Genomic DNA, 21,474 nt, shown 5'->3' with positions numbered 1-21,474 from the left:
GACAAACAAATGAACGATACAAGCTATTTAACAAACAGTGTTGTTTGTTGGCAGTCATCTAATGTAACATAATATTAATAATAAGTTATTCAAAAATAAGTAATGTGTAGTTGGATTGTGTGTTGTGGTCTTCAGTACATTTGTATTATTTTGATCAGAATTTGTCCTCAGACTGGAATGTAGCAGGTTTTAAAGTAATCTTTTTAACAATCTAATGGATACTGTATGAGAATCGTTAAACACAGCCTGAGTTATTGGCTATTTTTTTTCTCGATTACTTCTCACCCAAGCGCATGTTGTTCCAATGTGGGGAGGCTGTTGGAGCGTCACAGATGGGGGAACGGGTGAGGGGGGCACGAATGGTGCTGGTGTTCAGCTGCTTTTAGCGCTCTCTCCGGCCCCGGGGAGCTGAGCCGTGAACCTGCACCACTTAGAGCTCCTGCCTCAGGAACAGACGGATCCCTCCCTGCCCCAGGCTGCCAATGGCCCGTTAGGGGAGCGAATCGCCCTGAGCCACTGAAACAGAGAGCATTTCCCACAAGGGTTCCAGTCACTTCTACCCAGCTACAACCCCCTCCAAAGAAATCTATAGTTACTGATGTCCCAATCTGACTGAGGGGACCTTTACCTTTTAGCTGCTAAAGATTGATGTATAAATGTGAAATGAGATGTTTAAAGACCACATGAGTAAGCCCGTGGGTCTGAGACCCTGGCCCTGCACAGAGGTTTTCATAGTTGTCTTAATTGGCTTCTGTTTCTTGAATGCAAATTAGACCCCTCTCTGTGCTGGGACGTCTTCATTAGCATTTTTGATTTGTGCTCTTTTCCACTAATCACCCCCGCTGACAACCACACAAGCAAGGTAGGCCACTGAAACCTGACCCCATCTGCACACTGTCCATCAACCACACCACAGAAATCTAAAAAAGCCGCCATTAACCAAAAAAATGCATAAAAGATGATTCTTCACAAAATAATTAACAGGTTAATGAGTCCCCATCAACACATTTGCAAAAAACAGCTGGGTGTACGCCTCAGATTTTAGATACAAAAGTAACCTTTTTTATTACTGTTTAATTGTTCCACTTTTTGTTAAGCGTGTAAGGTTTTGACAATTTGCTATTAGAAATGAAAGACAAGAACACAAGATAAAGAGAATAAGTGACAGAAGAAAAGAATGAAGTGATGAGGGAGAACGAGAGATGATTGGAGAGGGACCTCGGAGGGGGAAACGGCGAGGGATGAAGAGACAAAAGTCAGAAGCGAGAGAGGGAGGCGGCGGGAGGCGGGTCCATCCATCATGCTGATACCTGCTCGCAGGTGATGGATGGATGGATGGCGGCGCAAACTCAATAGCACGGCCGTTCTCTCCCGGGTTATTCACAGATCAGTGAGCAGCGCAGCTAATAAAGGGATGAAAGGCTGCGCTGTGCTCGGCCGCGTTATTCCTCAAGTTTTGACAGGAAAGGCTCGTTTTAATTTCTAAATAACCTTTGGGCACTGTGACTCCAGCCCTTTGTCTCCCCGCATTCGCTCTCTTTCTCACACGCTCGCACCCTTCTGTGACCCGCTGTATGACAGCATTTGGCCAAGAAACACAGTGATTTGTTTACCGACCTCCTCCGTCAGGGAAAAACGCCACATTTGGCCATTATGAGCTGTTGATTTACATGCCATGTCGCTCTAGTCCAATCAGACAGCAGTCAAACGGAAAGAGATTGAGGGGATGGGGGAATGCATTAATTAGCGCAGATGATTGTCTTTCTGCGGCACTCGTTCACGGATCATATTTCCTCCTCCGTCGTCGTCCCCCCCCTCCATCGCTAGCTCTCCTCTTTGCGGGAGCAATAAACATCTAATTTATTCAGATCCAACAGAATTTAATTTTCTGCAGCGGGCCACGCCAGGCGGCGCGGAGCTTTGTTTTCTTTTAATTATTGTCCAGCCATTAGCCCCCCGCTCTACCACACGGCTGCCCGGATTACGGCTGAATTTGCCAGCAATGAAATTGACAAGTAAGCGTGATAATTTTGTTTGTTTAGCACCTCCAGGGCGGCGCGAGGATTTACGATGGACACCCACTACACTCTACCTTTCCTCTGTGCTCTGCAAGACCTGCAGTAGCGTCGGGTGCCCTTTCTCTACAAAACAAATCATAAATAAAAATTTGCATGAGAATGTGGATGCACCTTTTGACCAGTTGAAGCATTATTGCTGTGCAAAAGATGATGGGAACTTCAGGTTTGCCAGAATGTGGAAGGAGACATTTTGTCCAGGTTTATAGGACGGCTCTGACATAGCGTTGTCATTAGCTTATTCTTGGAATGATATTGTAGGAGTGCTGCAGGTTTTACTCTATCACCACACTTTTATTCTAAATACTTCAACATGTAGAGCATTGCAGTAGATTTACACAGGCTCATCACAAGGCTTTAAAAAAGAACACACAATCTGCATTGTAACATGTAAAGCTTTTCTTTTTATTGTAAAAAGCTAAATCTAAATAATGTGAAGGTTACACAGATAACAAATTGCTATTGAAATGTTTACATAAATATATATATGTTGTGTCATCCTAAGTACTAAAAGCTTAAGTGAAGTATTGAACAGAATTAGTGACCAATAAAACAATACATTTTTGTTTAATTGCTTTAATTGCTTTTCACCCATCAACCATGCAAAATGACCAGCACTCCGTCTATTGAATTCATTTCTGAAGCACATTTCAACAGTTTTCACAGTGTAACAAGAGAACAGAAAAATGATTCAACTTATCAGCTAAAGTTTTAAAGATTAAAAAAAAATTTAAAATGTCATTGTTACATCAGCCACTCTGCCTTATAGTGACAGTACTGAGCGCTGGCGTGCTGAATACCACAGATCGCAGACTTGCTGGCATGTAGCGCAGAGTGTAAGCCTGTTTTAACCTGTTAATGTTCTGATGAAAACAGTTTAGAATAAACTGAAAGAAAAAAAAAAAACCCATGCATCCTTATACGGAACTTTTCTCATTTATTTTTGCCCGGACTGAGACGGCAGTCAGCACTGCCTCCAGCTTATTTTCCTTCCTCGTTACATTACCCTTAAAATTACAAAAGTAACTAGTTGGAAGCAGTTGTTTGGGTGGAGGAGAGAGTTCTGCTGGTGAAAGGGGGGGGGGGGGGGGGGGGGGTTCTGGAAGATTTATTTTGGATGTGACCTTCCCCACGCTAGCTGCCGCTGTAATCAGTTGAATTAATAGCATAATCAAATTATACACAAACTCATAAATCATCAGTGAGCACCGCTGTCACAGAGTTGGGCTATTAATGGCCTCCATTGTTTTGCCACCGTATTAAAAAATCACGTCCCCTGATTCCCGCCTTGATAGGAACTGAAATGCCATTTAGGGGCCGTAAAAGAGCGCGGGGGGCTGCGAGGGGTACCGCGTTTTCACAACTGTTAATTTAGGCGTGGCGGCGAGTGATGTCGTCGGGGCGGCACAGGGGCACCTCGAGAGATGGCCGCGGTTCGCCGGCCCCCGCTCAGCCCTGCGATGCCATCATTGCTACAGACAGCGTCCAGTTAATTAGAGTAATATCAGCTTAAACGTCTGTCACTCGGGGTTAATGACATCAAAGGGCTTCCCCTGTACGCGTCTTGATGGGAATTTTTTTTTTTTTTTGGCCGTACACAGGCCGGCCTGGATGATTGCCTCTAGTGTTTTTTTCGATGGCGCTTTATTGAGATGCCATGTCTCAAAATTAATCTGAAGAGAGCAGGGTTAGGTAGACCTCTTTTAAGAAGTGCATGACTGGGTGGGGAGAGTAGCGAGAGCTTCCTCCCTCCCTCCCTCCCTCCCTTCCCTACTCCTCCATCTGCCTCCACAGACCTGATCACCGTCCAGCCTCTGCTCTCCAGCAGCAGCTTCGTTATCAGCTCTGTCAGTCCAGCACTTGAACACGCAGCGCCCACCTCCCCACGCTCCTTGTTTAACGTAAAAGAACTAACTAAAGAAGTTTTTTGTTAATCAATATTTCCACACATCAGATTATTGATTTTATCATTCATTATTCAAACTTGCTTTGTATATAGAGACAGGACATTACATTAGATTGACATTGGTCCATCTGATAGCTGCCAAAGGAATTTAAGAAGGCCATTGATGTTTTTTTAAAAGCAACAAAAAGTAATATCTCGGTTACACCTATCTTTAAAAATGTGTTGGACCAATGCGCAGCATGTTTTCAAACTACAGTTGTTCTTCATTTTTAGTTTTAGTCTAGCCCTTGCCTCAAGTTGTCGTTTTAGTTTTTAGTAGTCTTAGTCACGTTCACACTTATTTTAGTCTAGTCAGGTTTCAGCCAACCAAATGTCTGAGCATTGTAGTCTTATTTTAGTCAGAATTATCCATGACACATTTAGTCTAGTTTTAGTTAACCTCTGCTAACCCCCCCACAAGGATTTATGAAGTTTAAATAAATGTCATGAAGGAGGTGACATCATTTGTGCGACTGGATGGGAGACACAGGAAACAGAAATACTGCACAATAATAATTTGATTTAAATGAGAGGAAATAATGTCTTGTCTTGTTTTCGTCAATGAAAATAAAGAGACATCTTAGTAAAGATTTGTTGATGAAGGAATTTTGTCAAAATGTTTTGTTGCCAAAAACAACGCGGTTTCACACCCCATAGCTGTTCAAAAATGTGCTAAAATGGCCTTCTTGAAGATCTCCAGGTGATGGCACGAAAAACTTCCACCATATCTCGAAACATTGCGTATGACATCTTAAATATTTCACTCAGTATAATAACTTCTCCCGGAGATCACGAAGCCTTCATCCTCAATTAGGCCCCTCATCCTTAGTCTGCAGGAGGTGGCGAAACGAGAGGAGCTCCGTGTGAAATGATCTTTGCGGCACTCGCATGTTTGGCATTTTTATGGTGTCAGTTAATTAAGGAGGTATTGTTGTTGGGGTTTTCAGGAGGGAGACAGGGTGTGATTGTCCCTCTATCCGTTAATGTCACGCTGTCAGGGCCAGTTATGGGTGTCAGCGTCTGTGTTTTTGCTGACTGAACACACTTGCTGATGAAGTCTCCTGTTTGCCTGTGTTATTTTTTTTGGCAGGATGTGTGCTGTTTTCGGAGGTATCTACTGCCTGCGCCACTCAGTCCGGTGTCTGGTCATCGACAAGGAGGCCAACAAGTGAGTTTCTCGTTTTAATGCAGCCACACGCCTCTGAGGCACGTCCTTAAGCGGGCGACAGCGGACTTCGTCAATATAAAAGGTTCTTACAGGACAGTCAAGGTCCTTAAGCTTCCTTTAGATCTCCTGGTCCAATGATTTGGGAGTTGGGAGGGGCCGTTCTGTTTGAAGTTTTTGCACTTGCTGGCACTCCAAAACAAGACAGGGTAAAAGGGCAAAAAAAGAGGGGGCTTCTGCACGCACATATCTACAGAAAATTAATTTTCTGGGAGACTGGCGCAAGCTGCAGCCCCCCTGAAGCAGCGAAGCTCGGAAGACAAATCACGGGCACTGCCACTTGGGCCAGCGATGAGTGATGCGGCTTTTTCCTCGTGGCCTTACCTCCACTAATTGATTTTCATCTGAAGACAAAAAAGCCCTCTGTTACAGCCCCTTAAAAAATGAGAGTTCATCTCCAGTCTCCCTTGATTAATCTGTGCTGATAATGTGCGGCAAGACCCAGGCAGAAAGCCCTTTAATGAGTTTCAAAGGTGGATTGTTGTCATAAACTAGGTTAGATTAGTTTTTTTTTTCCCTCTGCCCAGCCACCCCCCCCTCCATTTTTTGACGACACAGTAAGATTCTTTCATCTTGGTGGTGGGTGACCCTGGGGCCCAGGATTCCTCTGGTGGCGCGGTAGAGGGGCAAATGATGAAGGCAGCTACGGTAGTAGCACTGCCACGCTGACTGAGGGTCCTGCAATTGGCCCCACATCCCCAGTCCTGCAGCCGTGAGTGTGTGTGTGTGTGTGTGTGTGTGTGTGTGTGTGTGTGTGTGCGCGCGCGCGAGCACGCCACTTATGGTAAAATTACATTCCCTTTGATAAGCCTTTTGAAGAAACTTTGTCCCTGATACATGGACAGATGTCCACACAGAATGGTAAAAAGGCAGTCGTCATTTGGTTCATGTGGTCTGTTGTTGAGCCCTTTCAAAAGGACGTAAAAAATACACAACTTACTGTTTACTATGTTTTGTCAGGGCACAGGGTAGCGGATTTGGACGTGTGCTATTGTCAGCCGCCCACTTTGTGAAGTCATGCATCCAAATATTCTGTCTCAGAATCCGACCCGTACGATGCTATGTACTGATGCACCAAAAGCACTTCTGGGCTTTTAACCTGCGGTCCCATCGGGGAGCCGTGCTAAACTCAGCTTTGCACTCCCATATGCCATCGGCCATTCATTTTATCATAGTAAGCAAAAATAAATAAATGGCTGCCTCCGTCTCGTCCCCTGTGCCACTGCCCATCGCAGTCCAAACTAATGAGCGGAGGAGAGCCGTGGGAAGGAGATGCTGCGGCTTTCAAAGAAAAGCCCCGACTGCCTCGAGCTTTGGATTCCGACCAGGCGGTCCAGAAGCTGGTGCTGATGGTCGCCAGGGTCAGGTGTGTGCTGGCCTGGGTCCAGACCTTCCAATGTTGCAGTCCATAAAACACCCTGGGACAGCGGTGCCGGAGTCCACGCGCACGTTGTGCTAGCGTTCGAGGCTGGCGTCATACATCATCTACAGAAAAAGTTTCACAAAGGTGAGGCGTGGGGGGGGCGGGACGGGCTGGGACGGGCTGGCAAGGTGTCTGCCAGGCTGAACAATGATTTTAATTTCCCTGGTGTCATAAATTACCGTCCTATGTCTCTTCTTATTACATACATAAAGCTGAAAAGGGTAGAGGGAGATTAATAATGCAGCGGAGGATTGCGGGGGATGTGGGGAGGTGGGCCCCTCTGCCTCGCTCGCTTCTCTCTGGCGCCGCCGCAGGCGGCAGCTATCACTCGTCCTGCCACTTGGTCACTGCGCTGTCCGCTCCTGCCAGGTTTTCTTTCTACCGGAAGCCCGTCATTCAAACAATGACCATTGAACCTGTTTCCTCTTCTCATTTCAGCACCATTCCTCCATTAGTCATTAAACGCCAGTCACGTTGATGGTAAACTTTTTCTTTTATAAGTTAATTATATGGCGTTTCTGGAAGAGAGAGAGACAGAGGAGAAAAAAAAACAGCTCGGAGCTGCTTTTGAGCAGAAGCGCGTGAAGCCGTTTGTGTGCAAGGTTGCGCTTCTGATTGGTTTGGAGGCTGTCGGGCGGTTTATGAATGGTGTTTATGAACTCTGGTTATGAGCGGGCCGCTCGCGTGGCCTTGGCTCTTAGTCAGCGGCAGTCATTAGTACTATATCAGCCCTGCCTCACATAAATAAACGTCCATCCATGGCCTATAGAGCCCAGGCTAACATGACGAAGAATTACCACGGTTATTTTTCCCCAACTTTAACAGCAGTCTGTAACATTCAATTAAGTGTTCTTCCTGGACTCTAATGTACAACAATACAGGGGCTTTATGGCATAAAACCCAGGAAATACATCTGATATTTGAATCATCATTGAACAGAAATCTGGCACTCACTCTCCTTAACAGCTTAATCCACATGAGGGTCGTAGGTCCTGGACCACCTCTCAGCATCGCGACCGGTGCCGATCAAAATATTTTTTATGTTAGATCAAATGTAGATTATAATGTGGATGTAGTTATGTAATTGTAACACACAAAATATTAAACATTGTAATCACATTGTGTGTAATATTTTTCATTGGAATTGCTTTAATTATTAGAATGTCAAACCTTATTAAACTATTGTTCAAATTGGATAAATATAACTATTTATTTATTTATTATTATTATTATTTTTGTAACAAAATATTGAACATTTTTTCCCCAGTCTGCATCTTTGTAAATTATGTTGCAATGCCATTGAAAAATTGATTTATAATGAAATCACGTTCATTAATGAAGTGAATTGGGTCAGATGTGTGGGTACAAGTGTGAATGAGCTTGTGTGTTTGTGCCCTCTCTCTCTCTCTCTCTCTCTCTCTCTCTCTCTCTCTTTGTTGTTGTGGGATTGATTACTCTCCCTGCCTGGCCCCTCTCACAGTAAATAAATCTTCATTTACATAAACAGTCTGTTCCGCTGGCGACCACGCCGAGGCTGCGGCCCAGTCTTCAGGGCCCTCGCGCCGGATCGCGGAGGAAGGACGCGGGGGTGGGGCGTGTAGAGGGGCTCCCCGCCACCCCCCAACTCCTTTATTGTGTTGTGAAAGTCCATTTCAAGGATGTCACCCCAACTCCATTAGTTTGGATAATGAGCCCTATAAAGCACATTTATAACTCTTGACATAACAAGCAGACAGATTCTCTCCTCCGCTCCTCTTTTTCCGTTTGAGAGGCGCCGCTCTGGGGGAAGGTGACCCCGGCCTAACCACGGGTGACAGAGGTGCACTTCTGCCAAACTCCACAATGTCACATGTATGGCCTGGCCGGTCTGTGTCGTCATCTGGACCTAGATGACCTCTCTGGACTGTAGGCATGGGTGTCAGTTGGATGCTTATTAATGCTACAAATTTTATTGATACTTCTTATTGGTTTGATTTCCTTCTATGGTTTGTTTTATGTTTTTTTTTTTTTTTTTTAAGTTAGTTTAATTAATTTTTTGAACCAAAAAAGCACCTTTATTATTTGTTAAATTAATACATTAATTATTTTTCTAAATAGAATTAATGTATTTATCATGGTGTTTGAAATCAATACATGTTTGTTTTTAACATATTATATAAGAATTATTGAATATATTTGACCTAAGCTGCTGTAGATGCTGTTAAACACAGTTAAAAAAATCCACATTTCCATGCCATGATTTAAGAAAGTGCTTGGATTTTTCATTCATAAGGTCAGCATGATGCCATATGACTGAGTATCATCATAATATTGTGTGCTCTAATTATCAATTCTACTTCATATGAGATGTTTTTGCTACTAGAAGTAACTTTTTTTCGTCCTGCTCTGACAGATGCAAAGCTTTGATTGACAGCCGCGGACAGCGAATCAGTTGCAGCCACTTGGTGGTGGAGGAAGGTTATGTGGCAAAGGAGCAGAGGAAGAGTATAGTGTACAAGTGAGTATTCTTAACCTTCCTTGCAATTGTGGCTATAACAACTAAACATAATGAGAATAAATGGATTTTTAGATTCCAGGTTCCTTTAGACAGGAAAAATAGGTTCAATGTTAACGTAGATGTGTTTGATTTCCCCCAATCCTTGTAATCTTGTCTTCTCTACCTCACCTCAGGCAGACATCCAGAGCGGTTCTCATTACGGACAGATCCGTTTTGCCCCAGGAATCTGATCAGCAGGTATGGTCCTGCGGACCTCCATGTTTTAGTCTTGCTGACTCTTTTGTGGGTCTAGTACCACTCCATATATTTGCGTTTATTGAATAATCCTCGTTGTATGGCAGCGGATGGTCTGTCAGAGCGTAGGAGGATATGCAGAAGGATCTGTGGCTTATTTTTTATTTATTTTTTAATCACAGGATGTTTAGTAGGATGTTATGCTGCTGGTTAGACCCCATAATGCACCTGTAGAGATATGGAACATATTGAATGGATAGCATGTACAGGGTCCTCGGCTGTGGTGTGTTACCGGTAGCGTTGAGTGGGATGTGAGACGAGCTTCTCCCTCTGCAGGCCACCAGTCCTGCAGACTCTGCAGTTTTTCCAGCTCCTCTCCCTTTCTCCACACGCCCTATTACATTTATATGGATTGTTGGTCCGCATCCAAGTTTTGGGTTCCGTGACGGCAGACCATCGCAGCTGATTTGAGGGATTGTTGCAGCAGCTCTGACAGTGGGGGTCTCTCCAGTGTTCATGCTGGAAAGTGAATTACGAGAGACAGCAATGGAAAAACTGGTCTTATGAAAGCTAACATCATGGCGTGGCTATAACTGATTTGTAATTTGATTAATTTTACTGTGGTGGGGGAATGGGAATTGATGCAGTGCTCGCAGGATCAGAAAAACATGGAGATGAAATTGGTGTCTAAACAAATTGCTCTTGGCAATATGGCTGCAACTAATGACTCTTGATCGACTAGTAATCAACTATATAATTAGTCATATAACTAGCCAACTATTTTGTTAGTCATCGACAAGTCAGATTACAAATTGCATAATTTAGTTATTTAGTTACTAGCTTTATATTTATCATGAGGATATTTAAATTGTGTGGCAAAGACAAGCAGAGAAGTCTTACATTTTTTGCTAAGGACCGGCACATTAGCAGCACAAAACAGTGCAAAAAAATGTGAAAGTGAAGTGATTGTCATTGTGAAATACTGCAGCACAGCTCACGGTGCACACAACGAAATGTGTCCTCTGCTTTTAACCATAATCCTTGGTGAGCAGTGGGCAGCCATGACAGGCGCCAGTGTGTGGAGACCTTGCTCAGCCTTCTGATTACGAGCCACTTCCTTAACCTCTAGCCTAGGCTGCCTAGGCTATTTCAACCACAGTTTATTTGTACTATGGAACATCAGCCTTTCAACATGTTCTCGGGTCAGGCTTGCTCTCTTCAGAGCAGATATTCCCTACTAGATGTGTGACTGTATAGGTATCCCATGGTACAGTCTTGTATTTGAAAACATCATTTATGGTATGCGTCACGATGCATCGATATCGAGGCATTGAAAATTGTAATCAAATTGAATCGCAAGACTAGTGAAGGTTCACACCTCTACACAAGAGCCTGTTAAACTCCAAGCACCAAAGGGTGAAAGCCCTGCCCACAATTAATGTCCAATCACTGGACATTTTTGGACCAATTTCAAAATGAATGGCAAAACCAAACTTTTACGGTGCGAGGGTGTATTGGACTATGCAGGCAGGCCAAACTAACAGTGCGAGTACTATTACACCCCTATTCTCCACTGCAGAGAAGATGTGCTCTGATGCGGTAGATGTTGCAGGAATGCACAGAAAAGATCTTGCCGGGTTCATCAGTGTGGTAAAATGCCCTTCATGTTCCTTCTACCAGTCTGCATATTGCTGGCTATTTAAAACACACCATCGCAATGTTTTGCTGCACCCAGCAAAGCGGCCACATTGCAGACATCTGTGTGTTGTGAACCATTGACACGCCACCAATAGGAACAAAGCATCAAGGCAGGCAATCAAACCAAGATTGAGGAGAGGTTGAATAAAGCGATTAAATTCAATCGTATCGGTTCACTGCAACGGTGTAAGGAAGGTGGTTGACGGGAGGTATAGTTGTACAGCGCGTTATGTGGTGTGTATTCGTGAGTCTGGTGCACAGTGAAGGTGTAAACCACGCCTACTTATTTGAACTGAACCCCATGACGTGAACAGCTCTTTTACTGGTCTGAAAGTTGAAGCACGCACTCCACGGCATACAAAGCACATGCTGTGTTGGGTCTGGAAACAACTTTACTCAGTTTAGAAGTAAATCTAAATCTGCAATTATCTACAAGCAAATTCATCTGCAACAATTTTTGGTACAAATTTCTGTCGACAACTTGTTTAAAATTGTTTTGCCTACTTGGAAAAGGTTAAGCTGACTTCTTTTTAGGATACTTTAGGAGAAGAACTCCTCAGAAATTCATGTGTGAATATTACACACACACACAGGAAGCAGGAGAGGTCGGATCCAAAGTAATTTATGCTCATTAGCTGCCGAGAGCAGAAATTAATATCTGCTTCTTGACACGCTGTGGAAATGGAATATTACATGACCGTGTGACAAAACGTCATTAAATATTCAGGCTATTTTTAATTAGCCGCCTGTCTGCTGGAATGACAATGTGTGTGTACATGCTTGTGCAGATGGAGGTGAAATTACAACCCCCTCCCCTCCCCTTCCCTTCCCTTCCCCTGGTCCTGGTTCTAGTAAGAGTTGAGTTCTTTCTCTCTCCCTCTCTTTTTACTTATATCTACAGATATTTAGTTAAGGACAGGAGTAATTCTGTTTAGTGAATCTGCGGTATGAAGCGTGTCCTAAAAGCCCCCCAGGCTCAGTGTGTAACAGGATTACACTCTTCCGCCCACAGTTTGGGTAACAGGCTTTGAGATGCTGTAGTATACTTAATTACGGATGAGCGTGTCTTTTTGCGCAGTGTGTGGTGTGTTAAGATGCTTGACCTATATGTACATATTGGAACAGCTGTGTTTTTAATATCTCGGGGTTATTTATTTATGTATTCTGCATTAATGGTGTATTGTATTTGTATGTGTGTACATCCTGCAGGTTTCACTGGTGACTATTCCTCCATTGGAGGCCAGCGGTTCCTCTGTACGGATGGTGGAGCTCTGTTCCTCCTCCATGACCTGCATGCCTGGAACCTGTGAGTACAGAGAGTGAATACACACCAGCTTTACACAACAGCCCGTACTGCGTCTGCTTTATAGAACCTCTTCCCACCGTTAAAACGGGTTTTTGATGTTAAGATAAAGGTATATATGAATTTGATCTTTGTCACTAGAGCTTTACACGAGTGAGTGATTCTGCCTGGGGAACAGGGAGCAACATGCTAAATCACAGCTGTGAGTTTTTGGGACTCCTGCAGGGTCAACCTGCAGACATATAGGCAGGAAGCAACATCTACCCAACATTATGAGGCTTTGGGTTTTGTTCCTCTGTTTTCTGTATTGTGTGTGTGGTGGAAAGATCTCTCCCGTCAGTCATAATGAGTGTGTATACTCACAATGTGTGGTGTTGGGGGTGATGAGTGAAACTCCACTCCCTTGGTGGGGTGGGGGTTTTGGTTCAAAAATGAGAAGTGATGGAAGCTCGGAGTCAAGAGACGGACACACACACACCATAGTGAGATGGATGGAACAGGCTTACCTTCAAAGTAATGCTGTTCCTCCTCAGTGCATCAGTCCCACACACACAGACTCACACACACACACACACACACACACACGCACACAGCCCAATAACATTGTTATCTGCATAGATTTTTGTCTACTTTGCAGCTAATGGTGGAGATTGATCAGCATTTGTGAGTGTGTGTCTTCCTCAAGGGCAGAATGGAAGTGACCTTGCTTGGGCTTCAAACCAAAAAACCCTCAGTCTTCTCATCACTTCAGCACTAATGACAAGCCCTTAGATCAAAGCTCTTGACAAATTCTGATTTTCATCACAGTTTTGGTTTTATCTAAATTGATCACCGAGTGCCTGAAGTAATCTCACTATCTCTCAAGACCTTAATGTAATTTGATAAAATATTCTTACAACATGCACTACTTTACCAGATATCTATCTGTTTGTCTATTTTACGCTGGTAATTTATTTGGATATTAAAAGTGGTTTTTAAGTTCTGCAAACCAGACTGTGTAATGTCTTTGACATCCATGCAGTAGGACACAGTCACAGTGAGGACTTTGCAGAAGAAAACATGAATGTCCCTCATCTTTCTCTCTGAGCTCAAAAGCTCTCTGCTCAGCTCATGTATGCTGGACAGCTTTTGTTTGGGCCCTGAGCAGAGAAATGAATGTCCCCCAACCCCCTCGCCTCATAGCAGAGGGAATTTCTTAGTCATCCTCCTCAGTGATCATGTCCCCTGTGAACACGCTGCTGTGGGCTAGGAGGCACCTCTGGACTCACCGGGGGACGCCTGTCCCTGTCTTTTCTTTTCTTTTGAATTCAGATTATCTGTTTTTTTCCTTGCACCTCTCCACACCTCCCAGAGCTAAAATGGTTCTCTTTGAACCTTATGAAAAAAAATCACAAGAGTAAAAGAAGCTTTAAAGTTGTGCCCAGGCTCCTGGGATTGATTGGGACTGTTACTCCGATATAACTTGTGCCCCCAGTAAGATCCCGTCCTGTAGGGTTGACACTCACTGCTGTTACGATGGAGTCCAAGTGTGTCTTAAAAGGGAAGCTTTCAGTATCAAGAGCTTCAAATCTACGAATGGCAACTCTCCATGGGCCAAGTGAGCTTAGACCTTCATGCTGGAAGCAATGATTGTTCACTTGTAGTTAAGGGAGCCCACTGGTCACAGTTTTTGAAGGAATAGATCCTAAGAGACTCAGGCAGTGAATGCTTCTCTGAAGTTAGCGTTTAGCTCTGGAAAAAAAAACAGATACCACTTCAAAACCTTTCATTTCCTAGAGCAGCCATTCCATGGCCATAATTTGCTGAACATCAATACCGTCTTCAACGCGATGAGCTACTGATTAGATGATCATCTAAACCAAATTGCACTAGACATGACTTGACAGTCAAAACTGGATGAAATAGGAGGGTTAAGTTTGACCTTTGTGTGTTCTGTCTCTGGCAGCTATTTCAGCAGGAACTGGTTAATTTGAGTCTGCAACCTGTAGCCTATAGCCATGCTGGATACTTTATGTAAATGGACTGGCGATTGTTGGGTCTTCATACTTAATTTTATCTTCATGTAATGTCATTTTCTGTTTTTCAGATCTGGTCCACCTTACATGCTCCTCCACAGGAACAGCCAGAGAAGACCTAGGGCCAGTCGTGTCCAGAATGTTCTATGAGCCGGCCACTCCCGGAGATGAGCCTGCAGGTTGTGAGATTTTTGCTGTTGTTGTCTAGCGTTCGTTTGTCACCTTCAAACGGCTCACCTTTCAACCGATCAATGCATTTTAATTGAAATCAGAAATGGTGCCCATGGTTACAGTTACATGCTGAAACATCATACATTATCTTGGGTAAGACCTAACCAAGCCTACCTCTGGAGTCATGGAGCTGTCGTTTATTTTTCTCTTTAAAGAAGAAAGATTGTGCCGCCTGTAAACTGGGGTGCCAGTCGGGCCCGGAGACATTATCTGCAATAACGCTGATTGATATTGATGGTGGTGCGCCAGTTCTGGTGTTGGCCACTTGTGCCATTGATTCACATTATGTTCTGTCAAGTCCCACTTGGCCCCCTGATGGTAATTTGGGACGTGACCTCAGTAGTGACCTCGCATTTCACGTTACATTAAAAAACAGCATGCCAGCTGTAGTCACATGGGAATAAGTGTAAATGTTTTCTGAAGCCTAGTTCTGATGCTCTATTTAACCAGACCAAGGTGGTTTAATATATCTGGTGTGTGTGGAGGGTTAAGAACTTGTGTTTATGTGAATAGTTTGCTTTTAGTTTTATTTTGCACTATTCCTAACTCCAAATATGCATTTATGTAGCTTGAACCATGTATATAATTTATAAAATGTGATGTAATTTGATTTCTCCATACCTCACACTTGGTTCTGAATTGGCCCATTGTTGAGATCATTCTCATTTTCCCCTCTGAATGAGGGATGACAAAGTCATCACATCTCTGACAAGCAGTCTGATGGAGTCTCTTCATCCTGCTTTCCTTCTCTCTCTCCGCTACTTCTAGACATACATTCTATTTCTCCCATCATCATCTCTCTCCATCAGTCTCCTCTTCTCTCTGTGAATATGTTACTGTTAACTCCAGTGGTCTTTCTGTGTTGTGTATGTTCAAACGTCCACTTTTTCTATCATAAAAATGAAGTAGTGCTGTTTTAATTAAAATGTCAGGACATATGCAGTGGGATAGGAGGAGCATTCAGCCAGAACAGATCAAAGACCCAGAGTCACCTGAATGTTTGTCCCCACCCATCACTGTTTGGATTGGCTTAGGAATGGCTAAAAAGATCTAGGTGAACTGGGGAGAAGGTCTAATCACAGGTTGCATGCTTAATGGTGCTTTTCTTGGGTTTTGTAATATTAATTTTGTACCTGCACATGTAACTGACACAGGAACATATTAAAAATATGAATATTTTCCACAGCCTGCAACCCAGTAAAACCTCCAACCTAATATTGAAGTGAAAGTGAAGTGATTGTCATTGTGATACACAGCACAGCACAGCACACCACACGGTGACACAACGAAATGTGTCCTCTGCCTTCAACTCATTACCCTTAGTGAGCAGTTGGCAGCCATGACAGGTGCCCGGGGAGCAGTGTGTTGGGACGATGCTTTGCTCAGTGGCACCTCTGGGACCTTGGCGGGATCAGGATTTGAACCGGCAAACGGGGAGCAGTGTGTGGGGACAATGCTTAGCTCAGTGGCACCACTGGCACCTTGGTGGATCAGGATTTGAACCGGATCTCATTTACATATACAACAATCCATGGATTGGTTGTACATCCATTTCAGTGCCGGGCCCAATGTGTCTCAGAAGAACATGTCCCTGACAATCACACTGCCAGATAGTTGCATTGGTTCGTTTCTGTTGTCATCCTACAATACAGAATTTACCCAGACACAGTATTTCACTCTTTATTTCAGACATGAAATAAAACAATGCTCTCTCAAAATTTAACCCTGCCCACCCTTGGCGTAGGAGCTGATGTCCCTTTATAATGGAAACTCTAGCACAGTCACATTTAATCTGACTGCTCTGCCATAGGGCACTGTTCATTATTAATGCTCATGCAGAGCTTGGAAGGTGTGGTCACCCATATTTGTACGCTGCGACTTTTAGGTGGACTGCTGGTCTCTTCTGAAAGTGCCGTTAAACATTGAATCCGCCACACCTCTGCTCTTCTCCAAATTAACCAAATCACTCCGTCACCCAAGGCAAGGAGAGGAACACACATTATAATTGTGTGACATTTTGGTAATGACCGCACTGGCATTTCAGACTGACACCTTTCCCCCCCCCCACTCTTTTTCTTTGCCTTTCTTTTTTGGGCCCTTGTACTTAAAGGGTAATGATACAGACTGACAGATTTACACTTTATTTATAAAAAAAAAAAAAAAAAATGAGACACTTCAACTCCAAATTAAGCTTGTCTGTAGTTGACGGCACATGGATGTCTGATGGAACTTGCAAACCCATCAAAGAGTGTGAGACGGTGGTAGGAAAAGGAAAAACACTGCTTCAAAAGAATATTCTGTTTGTGGCGCCCAACTAAATGTCAGCATTTGTGATTCAGCATGTGCTTGGAGGAGAAAGTTTTAAATGTTTAGTAAAATGTGGTTCATGCAGGCCTGACGCTTGCCACAAGTTTTGGACCAATTTTTAAAAATGCTAATTATATCAGCCATATTAAGCTATGAAATATTTTGTAGCATATACAGTACAGGCCAAAACTCCACATTCATAGGAGTTTTCATTGAGAATCTACCAATGGTCATGAAAATAAAAAAACACATTGAATGAGAAGGTGTGTCCAAACTTTTGGTCTGTACTGTAGGTTCAGGCCAAAAGTCACACCTGAAACATCTGAATATACAGTACAGAAACCGGAACATAGTTGTTTTTCATATCAGAAAAGACAACTTCTCACACTCCAGATGTTATTTAATATATTTAATAAGAATTATTTTATTTATGTATGTATGTAAGTATATATATGTTTTGATATACCCAACTCTCCCATCAGTTCATGACTGGTCATGATGTCCAACTGTATATTTTAAAGATTTGGGTTAATTCCTGCCCTCTCCTGCTCAGGCGATGACCGCACCCGGCCGACTGTTCTGTGGGGCGTGTACTTCAGCATGAGGGACACATCTCAAATGGACTCCAGCGAGTACCACCTGCCCAGCAACGTCCACGTCTGCACTGGCCCTGATGCCAGCCTGGGGAGTGACTACTCCATTAAGCTGGTGAGTCTTCTATAGCGTAAGTGCAGGTAAACAATATGCTTTATAATGCATGCATATTTAGAGCCACTTCCACCACTGATGTGAAAAATGCGACCCAGTACTTTATTATTACATATTATAGCTAAAGCTGTTTTTTATTGTGCTTATGCTCAGAAATCGAATGCATTTCTGTGCACATGTGTTGATTAATGTCTTGTGTGGATGGGCATGTGCAGGCTGAGAGCATTTTCCAGAAGCTTCTTCCAGATGAGGAATTTTGTCCGCCTGCTCCTAACCCTGAGGACATCATCTACGACGGGGATGGAAACCCAGGAGAAGGGGCTGGGTTTGAGGAGTCCCCCAAATCGATGGGCAGCACCATTGAGGACGAGTGTTCAAGGAGCCGGCCTGAGGGAAAGACGTCGGAGCAAGAGACTGAGACCAAGGAGGCAGATACCACAGAAGAGTAGATATGTGCCTTGGTGGTCAGGGATAAAGAGAGAGGGGTCATTCATTTGTACCACTGCCCTTTCTGTTCACCCTTCCATGGGACTTATGGGAGTCCTTTCAGCACTAGCTCCTGTTCAAAATGGGCAAAAAAAAAAAAAAACATGAAACACAAGAACATACTTCATTACTGCAGTGATTCAGCAGTTTTGTCATGTGCTGTACAGTGGGGTTGGCCGGGGTTAGCCTGCGCCACACACTCAGTGTAACTCGCCCATCACACATGAAATCATGAGTCTGGACTGAGTTGGAATGCCCTGCCATTGTTTTTCTCTCGCGGTGGGGTGAGCTGGTTTTAAGGATTGCCTTCATTTATATTAATATATTGATAGGTTTTCCCCAATATGTTCTTATTTATATAATTTTGTTTACAGTTCGCATTTCTCGGGATCTTCATACATCGTTAATGTCCTGCCAAGGTGCCTAAAATCAGATTTTTGTTACCGTGACATGTCGTTGCAGGACCACAGTACTGGGAATTGTGCTGTGTACAGCATGACTCCAACCCATTGTTATCTACCGTCACTGTGACACTGTCAAAGTAACTGTATTATGGGATGACTTAATGAATAGAATAGATAATATTGTTGCTTGCTAATTGATTTTAACACATCATACTGTATTGCGGGGTCCAAGACCTGCCGCTTGGTTTGTAACATGAATTTTTATGAATTTGGTTATTTGGGGTGGGACAATTCTGCAGTATTAATGGAAGAAGGTCCTTTTTTTTTTTTTTTTTTTTTTTACTTACTTCAGCCTTAAAACATGCCATGTGTACATGCTCTGTCTTATGTTTCGTGCATTCAAAGTATTTGTTGTATGCTCTTGTATGTAAACGTTCAGTTGCAGTTTCTCTCTGAACAAAAGTCATGCATTTCAAGACAGCAGAATGCATTGTATTTTGCATATATACGTTTCCCTAGAAATATAAACTTTCATTTACACTTTGGAAGATATATAATTCGACACCGTTAAGCTCTTCAGTCACGTGACCTCTCAGTTATCAGCGTATTATGACCACCCGCTCTGTTTGTGTGTATTTATTTCTGTTTGTCTTCTGTGAACTTATTGAAATTAAAATATTCAATGGGTTAAAGGATTACTGTTTGTTTATTTATATATAACAAAAAAAAAAAAACATTGTGACAAGCTCCAAGCACTGATTATGAAGGAATGGGATGTCATCAGTCAGTTGATTGACAGCATGCCAGGGCAAATTGCAGAGGTCTTGGGGGGAAAAAAGAGCCAACATCGCAAATATTGACTCTTTGCATAAACTTGATGTAATTGCCAATAAAAGCCTTTGAAACTTATAAAATGCTCGTAATTATACTTCAATACACCACAGAAACAACTGACAAAAAGATCTAAAAACACCAAAGCAGCAATCTTTGTGAAGGATAGTATTTGTGTCAAGACTCTACAAGAGTGCACCTCTCTTAAAGCTTGGCGGGTCGCCACAGAAGCTCGCTTCCGTGATTTACGCCGATTACGCCGTAATTTGTATTAGCACCTAAAACCTTAAAGATCTCATTTATTTCCAGCAATTCCTATATACTCTTATATCAAAGTCAAAATCTACTTTGTCATCTCACTATATACAAGTACACAGAGAGACGAGATTGCAAGGCTTTGGAGATTCAGTGTGCAAAAGACATAGTGCAAATGGAATAAAACACAACACAAAATATCAGTGTATGGATATATGAAATGCTATGATAATAATGGCAGTAGTAGTGATATGACATGATGACCATAACACAGCAGCACATTGTTAAGTAATGGCTACTGAGACTACTACCACCTTTAAGAAGCAGTTGAAAATCCACTTATTCAAAAAGTATTTTAGACAAATCTAACACTTAAATACACACATGCACACACACACTGCACAAAATAAATGTAAAAAAAAATTTCTTCATCTAGCATTTAACAATTTCCGAGCATGTTCTTTTTTTGACAAGTTAGGCCTTATCAGGGCTCTTAGTTTTGTAAACTCAAAATCTATAGAAATCAAACAAGAATTGCTGATGTCTTCCTCCTGTAAGTCGCTTTGGATAAAAGCATCTGCAAAATAAAGCAAAGTCTGCAAAATAAAGTAAAGTAATGAGAAATTAAAGTGCAGGGTGTAATACTTCAGTTAAAAGTGCAGAGTGCAGTACTAATATGTAGTACATCTTTCTTAAAATGTACTTTTGAGAAAACTTATTAGGCTGCACTATTGGGAAATAACATTTACAGTGATGTAAAGATTTCATAATTAGTAATTTTATGTGGAACATGTTAAAAATGTTATCATGCTAATGTCAACAATGCCAATGGGCGGGGCCATGATGTGAAATTTGCTTATGTTTGGGGCATGTCATTTTTCTTGGAAAACTGAAAGTGCAGCCATTGTTGCCCTGTAAAATTAATTGGCCTCAATGGGAGGATGGAGGGATGAAAGTTGAATAGGATAGTGGGATGAGTGTAGAGAGGTTAAATGTGGTTGATTGGATGAAATGTGTAATGGTTGGAAGGCTGAACGTGTGACCACTGTTGCTCCGTAAAATGCACAGGGGTGAATTAGGACGATGGAGGAGTGGAGGATAGGGGGATGAGTGGAGAGAGGTTAAATGTGGTTGAATTGATTACATTGGTTGAATAGGTGAAATATGTGTTGGAAGCCTGAACAATGGTGTGACCATTGTTGCTCGGTAAAAGGCATCGGAGTGAATTGGAGGAAGGAGTGATAAAAAAAGAGCGATAAAGGAGGAGTAGGGGTAAAAGGGTGAAAGAGAAAATTAAGTTGACCTCATATGAGGATCTGTATCAAGTTTCATGGCAATATGTTGAGTTGTGAGGGCTAAGGGATGAATTGTGAGGGCTAAGGGATGTTCAGGTGGGGTCATTCGTGAAAATAAATGGACGTGAAGAGGGGGTCATGGAGATGCGATATTATAGGCATCTACGTTAAAAATTGTGGTTGTAAGAGCTCGTCAAAAAGTGTTCCAGGTTAAATCAATGGGCAAAATTGCTCCGAAAAATGTGTGCACGGGGGCGAAGTCACTTGTCGTGTCGCTTATAAAAGCACAAGCCCACTCCTTGGCTATAGGCCGGATAATCACGTTTTAAGGATGTGCAATGTACTCATCTACAGTTAGTGACTCATCAAGGGGTAGTGCACGAGACCCTAAAGTACCATGAACCGCACACAAGTTATTTAATTTACTCTAAATTCATTTATATCTTTAAAAACTTAAGACACACTATTCACGATGGAGAGATAGCTAATCAAGTTTTATTTTCATTTTGGAATGTCATACAATGAAATTATTGCTGCTCTTG

General features: G+C 42.8%; 1 protein-coding gene across 1 annotated transcript in view; it reads left to right on the top strand.

Annotated features, from left to right (window-relative positions):
• Positions 1 to 19,246, top strand: part of chm (CHM Rab escort protein) — a 28,381-nt gene extending 9,135 nt beyond the window's left edge. The window contains exons 9-15 of the mRNA XM_028983749.1: positions 5,111 to 5,188; positions 9,061 to 9,165; positions 9,339 to 9,402; positions 12,307 to 12,403; positions 14,487 to 14,594; positions 17,507 to 17,661; positions 17,877 to 19,246. Of these exons, the coding sequence (XP_028839582.1) occupies positions 5,111 to 5,188; positions 9,061 to 9,165; positions 9,339 to 9,402; positions 12,307 to 12,403; positions 14,487 to 14,594; positions 17,507 to 17,661; positions 17,877 to 18,110 (841 nt within the window). The 3' untranslated portion in view covers positions 18,111 to 19,246. The remainder of the gene's footprint in view (positions 1 to 5,110; positions 5,189 to 9,060; positions 9,166 to 9,338; positions 9,403 to 12,306; positions 12,404 to 14,486; positions 14,595 to 17,506; positions 17,662 to 17,876) is intronic.
• The last annotated feature ends 2,228 nt before the right edge of the window (positions 19,247 to 21,474 follow it).

Source organism: Denticeps clupeoides, chromosome 6 (assembly GCF_900700375.1).
Source record: "Denticeps clupeoides chromosome 6, fDenClu1.1, whole genome shotgun sequence".
In the NCBI taxonomy this organism is placed as follows: domain Eukaryota; kingdom Metazoa; phylum Chordata; class Actinopteri; order Clupeiformes; family Denticipitidae; genus Denticeps; species Denticeps clupeoides.
Note: the sequence above shows the minus strand (reverse complement) of the source record. Positions and strands in the feature narration are given on the sequence as shown.